This window comes from Lupinus angustifolius, chromosome LG08 (assembly GCF_001865875.1).
Source record: "Lupinus angustifolius cultivar Tanjil chromosome LG08, LupAngTanjil_v1.0, whole genome shotgun sequence".
NCBI classification, from domain to species: Eukaryota; Viridiplantae; Streptophyta; class Magnoliopsida; order Fabales; family Fabaceae; genus Lupinus; species Lupinus angustifolius.
This window is the reverse complement of record NC_032016.1, coordinates 5,711,426-5,727,803: the sequence shown is the minus strand read 5'-3', so window position 1 is coordinate 5,727,803 and position 16,378 is coordinate 5,711,426. Positions and strand designations below refer to the sequence as shown.

At 33.3% G+C, this 16,378-nt stretch overlaps 2 protein-coding genes and 1 pseudogene across 4 annotated transcripts; all 3 read left to right on the top strand.

Annotated features, from left to right (window-relative positions):
• On the top strand, positions 845-3,894 carry LOC109354325 (annotated as a pseudogene).
• LOC109354322 (alkaline/neutral invertase A, mitochondrial-like) lies at positions 5,869-10,698 on the top strand. Of its 2 annotated transcripts, none has more exons than XM_019596738.1 (6): positions 5,869-6,838; positions 8,123-8,282; positions 8,418-8,629; positions 8,936-9,240; positions 9,581-9,629; positions 10,229-10,698. In XM_019596738.1, the coding sequence occupies exons 1-6, from the start codon at positions 6,185-6,187 to the stop codon at positions 10,553-10,555; spliced, it is 1,707 nt and encodes a 568-aa protein (XP_019452283.1). In that variant the 5' UTR covers positions 5,869-6,184; the 3' UTR covers positions 10,556-10,698. The 2 variants fall into 2 exon arrangements, with proteins under 2 accessions (XP_019452283.1, XP_019452282.1); XM_019596737.1 differs by having other exon boundaries at positions 5,870-6,838; positions 8,936-9,429.
• LOC109354324 (DUF724 domain-containing protein 6-like) lies at positions 12,989-16,186 on the top strand. 2 transcript variants are annotated; one of them, XM_019596741.1, is made up of 4 exons: positions 12,989-13,666; positions 14,347-14,916; positions 16,039-16,047; positions 16,079-16,186. In XM_019596741.1, the coding sequence occupies exons 1-4, from the start codon at positions 13,175-13,177 to the stop codon at positions 16,100-16,102; spliced, it is 1,095 nt and encodes a 364-aa protein (XP_019452286.1). In that variant the 5' UTR covers positions 12,989-13,174; the 3' UTR covers positions 16,103-16,186. The 2 variants fall into 2 exon arrangements, with proteins under 2 accessions (XP_019452286.1, XP_019452287.1); XM_019596742.1 differs by lacking the exon at positions 16,039-16,047 and having other exon boundaries at positions 16,088-16,186.

Here is a 16,378-nt window from a genome sequence, read left to right as displayed (position 1 = left end):
AAAGTTTGAACCCCACCAAATTAGCCCACACTCTTTTAGATTCCCTTCTCTCCTCGTTTCGTTATAAAAGTGTCCTATGATTCTTTCTTTAACCTCCCACAATTCTCATTTATATTTAGATTTAATATGTATACACCGAAAAATAACTATTTTTGCATTGTTAACCTATCATTCATTATTTATAGGTTAATTATTATTAATTCTCGTATAAAAATAATATAAATTAATGATAAATGATAATGACATATTATTAATTCTCGTATTATATTTATACTTAATTATTTACAATCATAAAATTACATCATACAATTACAAACCAAGGGTACAAAGTTTGATATCCTCATATTTTTGTTGTAAAAAAAGTATTTGTTGTTATTATGTTCAAGTGTTGAAGTTCTGAATGGAGATAGCATGTCTCAAATTGTTGGGAATAAGCGAACAATCTAATCAAATAATAAAAGAGTATAGAGAAAAAAGAATAACACACAGATCTATTATGTCTACGTTTCCGGGAGTGTTGAGATGCTAATTTAACTATTCTTCTCAGTATTACATTAAGTATACATAACATAAATATATAGTTCTCTACTCCAACTCATCTATTCAAACCCATAACTTATAGTGATTGTTATCTAATATAAGTGATTGCCCAACATAAAGTCATGTGATAATCATCATGTCCAATAAAATAAAACATTGATATATAATTTTAATTCTGTTTTTCATTAGTTAATTTGTGGTAATAAATCAAAATTTTATTGGATGAGTTTGACAACATGATTTTGGCATAAGTGATTTATATTCTCAGGTTCTACCAAAAGATTCAAACCCAAATAGTTGAGGCCCAATCGTAACTTAAGGATTCGGCAACCACGTTACTGAAAATTTTCTTTAATGTCAAGTTGGCAAATCTGACTGTTGTGGTTCACTTTATTCTTCTTCTCCTTTGGAAGTTTTTCTTCCACTTCTTTTTTTTCATGTGTGCTTGATTTTTTGCTTTAGTCTAGATTTGATTATTTATTAACTCTAGTTCTGGTTTAAAGTGTTGTCTTTACAAAATCTTAGTTGAAAATCCTTGTGATTTTATTACCTGTTCTGGCACCAATGAATCTGTTGCGATTTCCATTTAATCTCTTTCTCAGTTTTTAAATAGTATATCAAACATTTAATTGCTTTCTAATAAATAAAAAATTAAACAGAGTGACTCTAATTCTGTATAAAGAGGTGGAATCACTTTGTTTTCAGAGTTTTGAGATTTTTTTATAATTTTATTGAACACGTCTTTTCTCTGTTATAATTTAATGAGCTTCATTTAGATTTTAGCTGGTATGTAATTTATTGTAGTTGTCTGATGGATTTTATGGTAACTTGTGAAAGAAGTTAACATTGCATTTTCAATTCTAAAGACAAACAGTGTGATGCTGCTTCTGGAGCCAAAGAAATAACGAGTTTTTAAATCCAAGACATTATTGCTGAGTTACTATCAATATATTATTCAAATTTCAGCAGCGAGGGGTTTTTTAAAAAAATTATGATTTTTAAGGTTCTTCTGGTTTCATGTGCTTCTGCAAAACAGAAGGAATGTGTAAAGCAAATTAAGAAATTAGGGTGAGATCATGAGAATGATTGTCTGATATCATGATTCTTAAAACATGAGATTCGATCAATGGAGAATTGACCAATTCTGTGATTTAAATTTAAAGACATGTGCATACTCGTTAAGTCATTATGACTTTTCTGCATACAGTTGAAATAAGAGATGGGTTTGTCTTTCACCAAACTCTTTAGCCGGCTGTTTGCCAAGAAAGAGATGCGAATTCTTATGGTAGGTCTTGACGCTGCCGGTAAGACAACAATCTTGTACAAGCTCAAGCTTGGAGAAATTGTGACAACCATTCCCACAATTGGTATGTTCCATAATTTATTGCTTACATGTTTGCTTATGTTCCAACTTCTTTTGTTCTTTTAAATTTTGAACTTTTAGTGCCTTATGATGTGATTTCACTAACCATTCAACTTCTCTTGCATAGTTAATGCTTATACTTGTTAATTTATCATACAGGATTTAATGTAGACACTGTGGAATATAAAAATATTAGCTTCACTGTTTGGGATGTGGGTGGCCAAGATAAGGTTTGTAGATTGTATAATTTCCATATTCTGTGAGATCTGTTAAAACTTTTGGAAGAATCTTATATTAAGGTATATACAATGAATCTTAGTATATTTTCCATGCCTTTTGTTAGTTGATAGGGTACTTTGAACCTGAAATAAAGTATGTGAACATATGTGATAGTAACTAATAACTAAGTTTCCATTTCAAAATTACCTTCCACATGAACTACACTACATTTGTCAGATACATCTTTGATTTTTTTCCTTCAACTATATAAGTGAAGGTTATCACTGCTGCGGCTCACTTTAAAAAAGAATTACTACAAATATATGTGGTATTTTAGGTTTGCTTTAAAGAAACATGTAAACATATGAAATATTCAGCAATTTATTTTTTATTTACTTTCTGTTGATGTTGTTGCTTGAATAATTTTTTTTGGCAATTATAGGTTCTCTCATTGGCACACAATACAAACATAAGCTACATATTGAGCCATCTTCATGTTTTCCAAGTTTTCTGCATAGTGATAAAAGGCTATGAGTGCCGTGGCTAACTAAATTGTTTCTTGATCCTGTTTACTTTGCATTTTTTTGGATGGTTGCTATAGATTTTGCACCCAGGTTAGAGTATGTGCAACATCTTTTAGGTTAACTTCTAGTCTTGTCTTGCCACCCATGCCCACTTTTGCATGCTAAACAGATTATAAAGTTTCCCTGTTAATTGTATTTGTTGAATTCACAGATACGTCCTCTATGGAGACACTACTTCCAAAATACACAGGGGCTTATCTTTGTCGTGGATAGCAATGATCGTGATCGTGTTGTTGAGGCTAGAGATGAGCTGCACCGGATGTTGAATGAGGTAAATAGAAGACCCTCAATGCATTAGTGAGCTAGCATGTCTGATGAGTCTCAAAAGATGTGTTGGTTTGAATAAATGACATTGGTTTTAAAATTTTAGTACTTACTTTTACCCTGCCAAGTACAAAACATCTTGCGATATTTATATGCATTGCTTATTTATCATTTTCTAACAGTAGCGTTCCTTGTGTGTCAACACTATGAAAAATGATGGTGAAATTGTTGCATATAAGAACTATTTCACTTTATGGAGAGAAAACAAAATTAGTTACCTACATGGTTGATGTGTAGGATGAGTTGAGAGATGCAGTTCTCCTTGTATTTGCCAACAAAAAGATCTTCCAAATGCCATGAATGCTGCCGAAATCACGGACAAGCTTGGTCTTCATTCTCTTCGTCAACGCCACTGGTATTCCAATGCATTTATGATATTTGCTTGCTTTCATCTTTATTGTGTATTCTGATAAACGGATTTCACGGTTGCCTTTTTTTATCACAGGTATATCCAGAGCACATGTGCCACCTCTGGGGAAGGACTCTATGAAGGACTGGACTGGCTCTCCAACAATATAGCCAACAAGGTAAGCTTAAATTCTGCTTGCCTTCATCTCATTTTGTCACAAAATAAGAATAATAAGCTCTGCATCTCGTGTATTAGTATGACAGTATCGGTATCGATGTTTCTCTTGTATGATTATCTGGTTAATGTTTGTTTACTTTCTGGATCAGCCTTAAAGACAGCCATTTCTCTTGTATGATTATCTGTTTGTCTTTGCGCTTGTATTATGTGGTTGATTGGGTGTTAGTTTTGTTATATGCATAAAAATTATATAAGGTTAACCCTGTATTTAGTTAACTGTTACTATATATGATAGCAATCGGAGTGTGTTCTTGTAGATTTAATTTATGAATTACATGTTATATCTGTTGCTGTAGAATTTATGAATTACTGTGATCTCCTTTGTTTGGTCATTGATGAATAATTTCAAAACAGTTTTGTCATTTGAAGCTCTGTTTTATTACTTGTTCGGGTTGAGTACTTAATACATGCACTTTATGTGTATAAACTACTATCTCCAATGAATTCCAATTTCCACCTTTTTTTTTCCTTCAACCCATTTTTATTCAAACCAAACAAAGATTACATGTTTCTAGGTTTTTTTTACCCTGTTGTTTTTGGAACGAAAGAAAGCTTTGAACCAATGATCAAAAAGTCAACTTTTCGATCCATTAAAACAATATTTGTTAGAAAAGGTAGTTATGTATTTAATAAAGATTAATTCTTTATTTATAAGATAAGATGATACTCGTCGTAGTATCAAAAAAAACTTTGAGATTAGACAGATGTGGATAGATTATACTCGTTAAATTTAACTTGTTACACTTCAAAATAATGTCGGATGTGAGTGAGAAAATAACACAAATATAAATGTGCTGAATTTTTCAGTTTTTTATATGTTATTCAATCATGTTTAGGGGGAATAAATTCAAAGCATCTATTTTACAAGGAAAACGAGCATCTCTTAATTCTTCACAGAAATTTAACAAACTTGTCATTTCTTATCAATAAACAAAAATTAAATAAGATAAAAACAATAAATGTTATGCAGAAAATATAAAAAAGCTAAAAGAAACTAATAGAAAGTAATATATAACTATATAAGAAAACAAGGTTCCTTTATGCCACGTGTCAAGTTCTAAGAAAAAAAATTTCTTCCTAAAAGCTCTACTTCCTACCATACACCCTCCCATACATGATCAAAGTCAATCCATACCTATTTGATATTTCCTATCCTTTGCTTAATTAATGAATAATAATAACACCACTATATATGACTTTTACATAAATTGATATTATCAATAATAACTCATCATCATTTTAAAACGTGCACAATTACCTATTATATATGATTGATGTTAACTCTTCATTTACCAAAGCATTTTTGCTTCATGATATAATTTACATCTCTTCATATTTTTTATTCTATTATATATTTGAATCTATTTCATTTTTGTTGTATTGTGTTATTGGTTTCACTTTCATTACCAACCATGATAATTGTTTTTTAATGGAGCTATAATCTATTTGTTTTTGTTTTTAATTTTACAGCAATCCTGGTCGAGTTTGTTCGACTAAGGAGCACTTTCGCATGCTTAGACCATATTTTTTTGCTACCATGGCCCCTTTACACATGTTACAAACATGTATTTATTTTGTTAATTTTTGGTTTTTTGGAGTTGTAAACGGTGTACATTTACAATACATATCATTGTTTAATTAGAGGTAATTAATATCAAAACTTTTTGTTATTATAATTGTTTATTTTATAGTTGTTTATTTATCAATTTCAGTTTAATATTTTTGAAACATCTGTTTCAAATATGCATGAAACCAACAATAGTTTAGGAAATATGTGTTTTTGTCCAGTCGAATGCACGATAAATATATATGTTATTAATCATACGGTAAAAAATACTACCCCGTGCAAATGCACGGGTAACTTGCTAGTGTAACTTATAAGAACCTCTGTTCTCAAAATTCTCCATCCACATGTCTCAAACTAATCACATGCTATCAAATAATATAAAAATGTTATTGTATATTTTTTTATTTATTTTTCATATAGGTATCAATATTCAATTAGTTCGAGATACAATGTGACATGAAAAAATAATAATATGATCGCCATCCAACTTACAAATAGAGTGAAATATAGTATTTTTTGTGTTAATCAATAATATTAGATCAGATAATTGTCACTCATAAATAAATATCCATAGTCTTTAATGGTATGTAATACCTGAACGTCCAATAAATATTTAAATCACAAATATTTATTTTCTGGATCAATAAACTTATAATAATGTTTTAAAAGAAATGAAAAGGAAATAAACATGAAAATTTAATGAACCGTTAACCAGAAATGCTAAAAATCTTCCCACAAAAGAAAAAGAAAACTGTGTTATGTTCTTCCTCCTCAATAACACACAAACATAAGAAAATACTCGGCAACACAAACCTAACACAAAATTTGCTGTTCCCTGTTGGATGCAGCACCGCCACAATATAAAAACATCATTTACAATTCTCATTTTTATTTGTGTTACTTCCTAAATTTGGCAATTCATTCATTCCAAATCGGTATTAATTATTAACCATTTTTTACATAAATATTTCACTCTCAGATTGAAAACTCTTTGTTCCATCATGAACATAATTTCCCTCATTCGCAATACCGCAACCAAATCCTCACGTAGAATTCTCATTGTTTCTACCAATTCATCGTTTTCTGGGTCCCCACATGCAAAATGTCACCATACTCTTACCACTTCGCTTCAACCTCGACCCTTGTGGTTTCAGCGCATAATGGGTGGTGCCCAGAAATTTTTTGGCATACCCTCTTCAAGAAAAACCATAAAGGTTCAAAATTTATCAACTTCTATTGAGACCCATGTCAACAATGACAATAATTTTGAGAGTATTTTCGTTCATGGTGGTGTGAACGTGAAGAAGCCGTTGGTGGTGGAAAGAGTTGATATTGATGATAAGGATGAAAATGTTGTTAGTGCAGAGAATTCAGATTCAGGTGGCCGTGTGAGTAATGATGTTACAGCGGTTATGAACAAAGATGAAGAGCACACAAATGTGGAGAAAGAAGCATGGAAGTTGTTGGAAAGTGCGGTTGTGAGTTATTGTGGGAATCCAGTGGGGACAATGGCAGCAAATGATCCAGGTGATAAGTTACCTTTGAATTATGATCAGGTTTTCATTCGGGATTTTATCCCTTCAGCTCTTGCTTTTTTGCTTAGAGGTCAAAATGAGATTGTCAAGAATTTCCTTCTTCACACCTTGCAATTGCAGGTACTTTACCCCTTATGATATGATTCATTTTTCCCCCTTGATGTGTAATTAAGGGTGTATTTGATATACAATTTAATTAAACACTTGTTTGATAAGTTTTTCAAATAAGCTAAAAGAAACTTATTTTAATGTTATTAAAACCGGTTCGGACCGGCAGGTTCGACCGGAGAACCGGTCAACCGGTCCCATAACCGGTACGAAACAAATGTTGTGCCGGCTAAGCATCAAAAACGGTGTAAACCGGAGAAAAAAACCAGTGAACTGTGTCAAAACCGGTGAACCGGCCGGAATTTGATTGAACCGGCCGGTTCATACATATAATTTTAATGAACCCCACATAGGCACATACCACATAGAATTAGAAACCCCTTTTCTTCATTCACACGCACCTCAATTAGAAACCTCAATTTGAAGACAACGTTAGTCAAGCTTTGCACTTAAATAGTGAAGAAATGAAACCTCGATATGAAACAACTTTGACTCCTTGGTGTTAAAGTTTTAAATAATATATAATATGTTTTGTAGACTGAGTTATGAACTTGCGTCATATGTTTCGAGTTTGTTAAGTAAGACAAGTACTTGTGAATTACTATTTGTATTTGTAATTTAGACTTTGAATTTATTAAAGTTGTTTGTTTATGAGAATTCTTACTTTGACTATAAATATGGATTATAAATTTGAGTATCTACATATTAGATAATTTTTGTTACAGGTTTACACACATATATATAAGCATGTATGTCCGGTTTAACCGGTTTAATCACATGCGGTTTAATTAATGAACCATTGGTTGAATCACTGAACCACTAAACCAGTACCCTCACCGGTTTGATGACCGGTCTGGTTTTAATAAGTTATTTCCACAAGGTTGTTGAATTAAGCCAAAAAAGAGCATATAAGAAAGTTATAACTCATACTATTTTTATAAGTTTATAAGCTCTTTTCATTATCTATTCTCGTAATCCCATGGGACATTGGAATCAAAATGTTGCACTTTTTAATCTCAGTTCTGTTCTATTTATAAAAATATAACCAAACATATAATAGAACTCATGACGTGTACTAAATACCAAATGTGTAACAGTTTCAGTAGATACTGATAATTACATGATTTAAAGTAAACCCATGGATTAATTGCTAATTTCACAATTCTGTCTGTTTTTTTTATTTATCTCAAGGGAAAGTATATTTATCATTATTAAGATAAGTGTTTCAGAGTTTTGTTGTTTATTTATTGTTAACATTATGCTTTGTTTTTTTCCCATCCTTATTTAATTGCAAAGAGTTGGGAGAAAACGGTGGACTGCTATAGTCCAGGGCAGGGCTTGATGCCTGCTAGTTTCAAAGTTAGAACTGTACCTCTTGATGGAAATAACCATGAAGAAGTTTTAGATCCCGATTTTGGGGAATCCGCTATTGGTCGTGTTGCACCTGTAGACTCAGGTCAGTATTTATAGTTTCTTATTATTAGCATGTAGATGTTGTAAAATGTAAACAATGGACATTCTCAAAATATTGTCTGAGTAACATTATAAAATGACTTTCCTCCATGGTGTTTCTATTTTGTTTCTTTGATAGGATTGTGGTGGATAATCCTGTTGCGGGCTTACGGGAAGCTCACTGGAGACTACAGCTTGCAAGAAAGGGTGGATTTTCAAATAGGCTTAAAAATGATCCTTAACTTGTGTTTAACCGATGGTTTTGATATGTTCCCTTCTCTGCTAGTCACCGACGGGTCTTGCATGATAGACAGGCGGATGGGCATTCATGGTCACCCCCTTGAGATCCAAGTGAACATAACTGATCTATGTTTTCCATTCTTCTGTGTTTTGTATTAGGTTCTATGTCGGTTTGGAATGTATGATTTTTCTGCTTAAAATAGAATGGTGCTCTATTTTAATCATTAAAATAGAATAGTCCTGTTTTTGTTTGACATAGTTTCATGTATATTATACAAGTGAAGTAATCATTATCTTTGCTAAACATGAGATGAAACTCTTAATTCAAGTTACATGGTTTCTGGATTATAATTATTGTTTGTTATTATCCCTCCATTTGTTTTTTTCTTCTTATATCTGGTAAGTTTTACTTGACAGGCGTTGTTTTACTCGGCTCTTCGCTGCTCCCGTGAGATGGTTGCTGTAAATGATGGAACCAATGATCTAATTAGAGCCATTAACAACAGACTCAGTGCACTGTCATTCCACATTAGACAATATTACTGGATTGATATGAAAAAGATAAACGAAATATACAGGTATAAAACAGAAGAGTACTCCATGGATGCCACTAACAAGTTCAACATCTATCCAGAACAAATTCCTCTGTGGCTAATGGATTGGATTCCAGAGGAAGGTGGATATCTGATTGGGAATCTGCAGCCAGCTCACATGGATTTCAGGTTTTTCACGCTTGGAAATCTTTGGTCTATTGTTTCATCTTTAGGTACCCCAAGACAGAACACAGCTACCTTAAATCTTATAGAAGCAAAATGGGATGATCTTGTGGGCCATATGCCTCTTAAGATATGTTATCCTGCTGTGGATAACGAAGAGTGGCGCATAATTACTGGCAGTGACCCAAAGAATACGTAAGTTCTTTCTTTAGTTTTCGTTCTGGCGTTTGCATATCTTTGATTACTTTTTTTATTAGAGGCTTTTGACTCTGGATAATTGTCTTTGTAGTCAGAATAGCTTCTTTCGTATACATCTTAACTGAAGCAGTATGCTTAACTTTTGCAGCCCCTGGTCTTATCACAATGGTGGATCTTGGCCAACCCTTCTGTGGCAGGTAACTTTTCTCTGATTGACTTATATGTGTCTTTAGGAAATCTCAGATATGTTGGTCAATTACTTGGTTGCGCGTCTTTGTACCTTTGCTCTCACTATCGGATAAAGGATGCATGCTACTGGCATTTACCAGGCCACATTATAGATATCAACCACTCCCTTCCAAGGTGTATTATCATGGAAGTTAAATGGTGCCAAGCTTGTTTATTTGTTGAAATGTCATCTTCATTCACTTTTAGGACTTGGTGTACCCTATCATGAATTTTTTTGCCGTTTGCTAAAAACATATTTTAGGTAAGAGAAACAACGTAGCTTATTTTTCTTTGGTTGTTAAATGCGAGAAGAAACCTCTGAACATAATTAAACTCGTTTGGTTTTGTACCAAAAAAGGGCAAGCCTTAGCGCAATGGTAAGGTTGTTGCTTCGGTTCAAGTTCTGAAAACATCCTCCCACCTCGTGTATTGGGCCATACTTTTTGTTTTTAGTTTTTGGGTACAGTGTTTTCTTTTATTAAGTGCTAATTTTGTTCTAGGTCCTTGCATATCAAGGGATGAAGTGTTGCTATAATTTCTGTTATATTTCCTTATGCATGATCTTCAGTTCACTCTGGCATGCATCAAAATGGGGAGAATTGAACTAGCCGAGAAAGCAGTTGCTTTAGCTGAGGAAAGGCTGCCAGTTGATTCTTGGCCGGAATACTATGACACACGTACTGGAAAATTTATCGGAAAACAATCGCGACTCTACCAGACATGGACAATAGCCGGATTCCTTACATCCAAGATGCTTTTGAAGAATACTGAAAAGGCATCCTTGTTATTCTGGGAGGAGGATTATGAGCTTCTTGAGATATGTGTTTGTTCACTTAACAAGAGTGGCAGGAAAAAATGTTCCCGTGGTGCTGCCAAGTCTCAGATTCTTGTGTGATGATTCCTCATGCATCATTTGGCAGCAGAAACATTCACAAGTTTAGGATATAGTATGAGTTTCATACAGTAAAAATTAAAATGGAAATTTAACATGTTTCACATTGCTATACTAATGGTTAGGAAAGGTTTTTTTTTGGCAGGGGAATTTGGCTTTTTTTATTATTTGTTAGCATAGAGGTTTAAACTTCAGACCTCTTGCACATTAATCAAATTCCCCATAACTAGCCTAAGGTACATAGAATTATTGTGGCTTAGGATTTCATTTACTTATATGTATATTAAGAGAGGGTGACCTTGGTGCAACAAAAATATTGTTGCTTAATAACCATGGGATCATATGACCAAATCTCGGAAACATTCTTTCAGTTTTATATGTATATTAACAGATATTCATACTGATTTTTTTAATGAGTTTATATGCAAGCGAAAATAAATTATGTGACCTATTTCTACCTTTTCTTTACAACCTTATTACTTCACTATCTTGTTTGCTGATGATGATAGAAATAGGATCAGAATGTCCAACTTTGCTTGCAGGCACTAACATGCTTTACTCAATAGCTACTAGCTAGTAAAAACTTCTGAAAAATATTTATATTTGCCTATTGTTATATCCTTGCAGCTAATAATTGAGAAGTTAGCTTTTTGAAGATGAAGTTTGTAGTAATTCATTTAAAAGACTTTTTGGGACTTTTTGCTTTCTTATTATAATATAAAGATTTCAGAAGTCAATAGTTCAGCAAAATCAATTATTTGCTTGCTTTCATTTACCTTTGTCTTATAAAAAAACTTTAATTTTTTTACCAAAGGTACCAAGTGTTAATTTTTGAGTAAATGAATATTAGTATATAGTCTATTGTTTAATTTTTGTAATATTAATCAATTTTGTTCGTTAGTATTTATATGATAAAGTAATACAGAGAAATAGTCTGTAAAAAATATTTGAATTAGAAATCTTAAAATGATTTGAATAAAGATATTGAAGCGCATGTAAATTTTTGTATTTGACTTGTCCATTTTAAAATTTTGTAATCTTTGATCTTCATTTCTTGTTTATAAGATCAAATTTTCTTAATATTTGGAGCATATCTATGTTATTGTTAATGTTTCCGATTTCATTTTAACCTTGTTATATTGTAATTAGTTAAAAATAATTAATCTAATTTGTTGTAAATTAAATATTTCATAATAAAATAAAACAAATCCTGGAGATCAGTCTTCTTAATATTATGAGTTGATTTTGCTTTTATCACATTGTTATTATTGATGTGTATGTTTTGATAGATTGTTATTAATCTTCACGTTTTATCCCTCGATATTTTCACATATTTTGGTAATTTATTAGTAGGAGTGAGATAAGTTTCACGTTCATGAGGAATATATAAACGAATGTGAGCATAAACTTCATATTTTAAGGTTTTAAGTTAAGATATATAAGACATACTTCGCTGGTTTTTTGTTTGACTCACTGATTGCAGATTTCCTAAAGTATTGGCCTCCATAGTCAAAACAATTGGTATAGAGTTTATGGTTATACAAGATTGAGTAAAGTGGATTAGAATCACATGTCTCCATTTCTGTTATACTTGGTGTCCCTATCAAATTAGAAAATCTTATTTAATTAAAAAGAAATTTTTTAATAATATAAATATAAATTAATATTTGTATATTATTCTATAATTTTTTTATTAATTTAGTATATGGAACAAGATTTTTTGTACAGAAAATCCTTGTCCCTGCCAAAAGAAAAAAAAGCTCGTTGCATGTATCTGCCTATTTGTAACATTTATGATTAGTGATTCTAAGTTTTAGTTGTCCTACTGTGATACGTGAATAAAGATCTTCTTTATTAGTAAAGAATAAGGGTTTATTTTTCTTTTATTTTCAATAATCAAAAATATATTTTTACCATAATTAAAAAGATAAATATATCATTAAAAGTTATATTTTTCTTAATTTTTGAAATAATTAACAGAGTATTATTGCTCTTGATATGTGTCTGATGTATTGCTCCCTGTTGTCGTGTTACAATTATTGAATTGGGCATGGGCCTTGGAACCCGCATTGTCGCCAAAAAAGTCTCTTATGCAAAATGATACTATACATATGTTCTGTCCCAAAAAAATGTGTTACTCCATATGTCATTTTCACTAATTGTTTAAAAAAATATTTTATTATTAAATTTTAAATTTAAATATATGTTTTTCAACCGACCAAAGTAAATGACATATAGATTGGCGTACTTTTATGATACTGTTGACCCATTACTTACATAATATATAAAATGGAGAAATGGATTAAATGATTAATGGCGAACGACTCTAATCAATGCCATGCTTTTTGTTTTGAAATAATTAATTAATTGCAATTAGCAAGTGATTAAAAATAAGGGGAGAAAAAGAAGAAAGATATAATATTTCTACTTCACAATTTGAAAAAAAATGCAATAATGGTTCTCTGCCTGTGAAGAAAATGAACGTAACCATTTTTCATTCCAACCAAACACACTTTATAAGCCACTCACTCACTTTCAAATTTCACTGCACTCTCTCCTATGCTCTTTGATTAGCTTCTCTAATCACAAATTTCACAAGAAACCCTAACTCTTCTTCAATCAATGGCGCCAAAATCCAAAGCCGCGAAAACTTCCGCCGCTTCATCTCCGGCCACAGCCCCCTTCAAGGCGGGCTTCGCTGTCGAGATCAGCTCCGACGACCATGGTTTCCGCGGTTCATGGTTCACCGGCAAGATCATCCGCCGCGTCGCCAATAACCGGTTCTTAATCGAGTACGACAACCTCATGGAAGATGATAGCGGTTCGAAGCGGTTGAGAGAGGTTCTTAACCTCCACCAGCTACGGCCGATTCTCCCGACGGAGACCGGTCGGGAATTCAAGTTCGGCGATGAGGTTGACGCGTACCATAACGACGGGTGGTGGGAGGGTCACATTACCGAAGAGTGTGGGGATGGAAGGTTCGCTGTGTATTTCAGAGTTTCGAGGGAGCAGATCGTGTTCCAGAAAGAAGAACTTAGACTCCACCGTGAGTGGTTCCATGAGGTTTGGGTTCCACCATTCGAACAACAACAACAGCAGCAGCAAGAACCAGAGGTATGCATTTTCTTATTACTTTGATTATTATCTAAATTATGTTGTAAACATGCAATTAACTTTCAGTGTTTATTTGTTTGGTGTTTGTTGATATTTGTTGCATTAGAGAGCACTCTAATCTAGGGCTAAATTGATACCATTCGTGATAACAATAGTGAAGGGGCATTACTCCACTATCCATTAAGCATTTCGTTTTTATATCTGGAATTTAAAGATTGCTATGAAATCAATGTTCAATAAATTATTGATAACTCACCCTGGATAGCATCTCCATTCTCCACTATGTACTACTGCCATCATGATACTGAGATAAGGGGAATGTTTTGAAGACTTTTTTGTAAAACTGGGCTGTACACCCTTTATAGATCTTGTATATTGATGTGAGTGTGAGTCGTTATCGAGGTGTCTTGTATTTGGAAGTGAAATAGACTTGTTGTATGCGAATGTAAGATGAGTGAGGCTATTGGCACTCCCAAGTGCGTATTCACACTCATCATTGACAATTTGTATGACTGGTTAGTAGGTATGTGAGCAAGCAATTTGGAATGTCAACAGCTCCACCCTGTAAGATATATGTCAACTGGGGTATATTAATGGCATGTGTTAGTATATTAATGTTAGTGTGATTAAAATTATATTGTTGTATTGTATGATTGTGATGTTGAGATAATGAATTGCAGGAAGTGTTGACACCAGCTCTGAAGTCTGCTGAAACTGTGACACCAGCTGTGAAGTCTGCTGAAACTGTGACTCCAGCTGTGAAGTCTGCGGAAACTGTGACACGAGCTGTGAAGTCTGCTCAAACTGTGACACCAAATGTGAAGTCTGTTAAAATTGTGACAGAGGAGAGATTTAGTGTAGGGACCCCAGTTGAGGTTAGCAGTGATGAAGAAGGTTTCCAAGGAGCTTGGTTTTCTGCTACTGTTGTTCAAGTGATAGGAAAGGGAAAGTTCCTTGTTGAGTACCAGAGCCTACTAGCTGATGATGGTTCCCAGCTTTTGAGAGAGGAGGTTGATACCCACCACATAAGGCCTCACCCGCCACAAACTGTTGATGGTCACTTTAGTCTTCTTGAAGAAGTCGATGCTTTTCACAATGATGGCTGGTGGGTTGGCATGGTTTCTAAATTTCATGACAACTCAAGGTATGTAGTTTACTTCAGGAACAGCAGTGAAGAGCTAGAGTTTCAGCACTCCCAGTTGAGGAAACACCAGGACTGGATTGATGGCAAATGGACTGTGGCTTCGAAGGTATGACACTATTATGACTGCACCTTGTGCTAGCTAATTCATATTGTCATAAGTTTCTTGCTTTGATGTTTTCATGCCTTGTTTGGAGACTCATAACTGGCCTGAGAATGTGTACATTATCCAAAAGGCTATAATCCTAATACTACTCAAGGATCATCTCTGGTGCAGCTTGTGCATAGCCAAAGGGTTTTTAGTTTTAGTCTTCCTTGTCCATTAATGGATACCGTCCTAATAGAACTTTACTTACTCATTTTAAATTTATTATTTTTGGGAGATGGATAGTTGCATCTAGTGTTTCAGTATGTACATTGGAACTGTCTTTTAAAACTTTATCTTTCTTTCAAAATCAGTTGTTACCCTGCTGGGTTTGCCTTCAATTGTGTTGCGGGTATTGAGGAATATGTTGAAAAGGGGGGATTTGTGAATTTTTACGGAGTCATATTATGAGGTAGACACATGGTAGATATTATTAAATTATGGCTTCTCACAAAAAAAGTACACTTCAGAACACAACCTCCCCCTCTCATCCCTCCACTGTCACCCTAACCTCATCACTGAAACCCTAACCACCATGGCCTTATCTTCTCCGACCAGCCACAACCCATCTTCACCCTCCACCTAGCTACCTACACCTCAAAATACAAAAGGGATGTCCATATTAAGTATTAAGCGGAAAGCACATAAGAAGAATTGAATTGAGTGGGGTTGAAACTTCCATAGACTTTTCTAGCCAGCCATGAAATTTGAGAATAACGAGCCTGTCAGAATACAATTTTGGGTTGACACTACTTGGGAATGAGGCACCAACAGGCAACAATAGTTTAAGGTCGTATATAACATATGTTGAATTAGATTATTATATACAGTTACTAGTTTTGTAATTTGTTTGTCTGATGTTAATGATAGTTTAGTAACATTAATGTTGACATGTTAGCCTTTTTCATAAAGATTGGTGATAGTAATAAAAGAAACCATTTACTTGCAATAATGGCACCAACTGTATTGTTGACCCAAGGTTTTGCCTGAGTTGAATTACAAATTTGATAGGAATTCAATAACTCTTTTTAAGGGGAAGTACAAATTTGTTTAAGTTATTGCTCTTGAGCTTTCTAAATATATCGGGTGTTGGAGATCTTGACTTGCAATGGTTTTTGGCATAAACTTTTTTCAGGTGTTGGAGTTGTGAACCCTGCAGGTGTTGGATCCAGGCACGTTCCACGGTTCCTAGTAACTGCAATGTCAAGAACAAAAATCCTGTATATTTAAGTACATGCTATATGAATCACCGACCAAAGTAAATGACATATAGATTGGCGTACTTTTATGATACTGTTGACCCATTACTTACATAATATATAAAATGGAGAAATGGATTAAATGATTAATGGCGAACGACTCTAATCAATGCCATGCTTTTTGTTTTGAAATAATTAATTAATTGCAATTAGCAAGTGATTAAAAA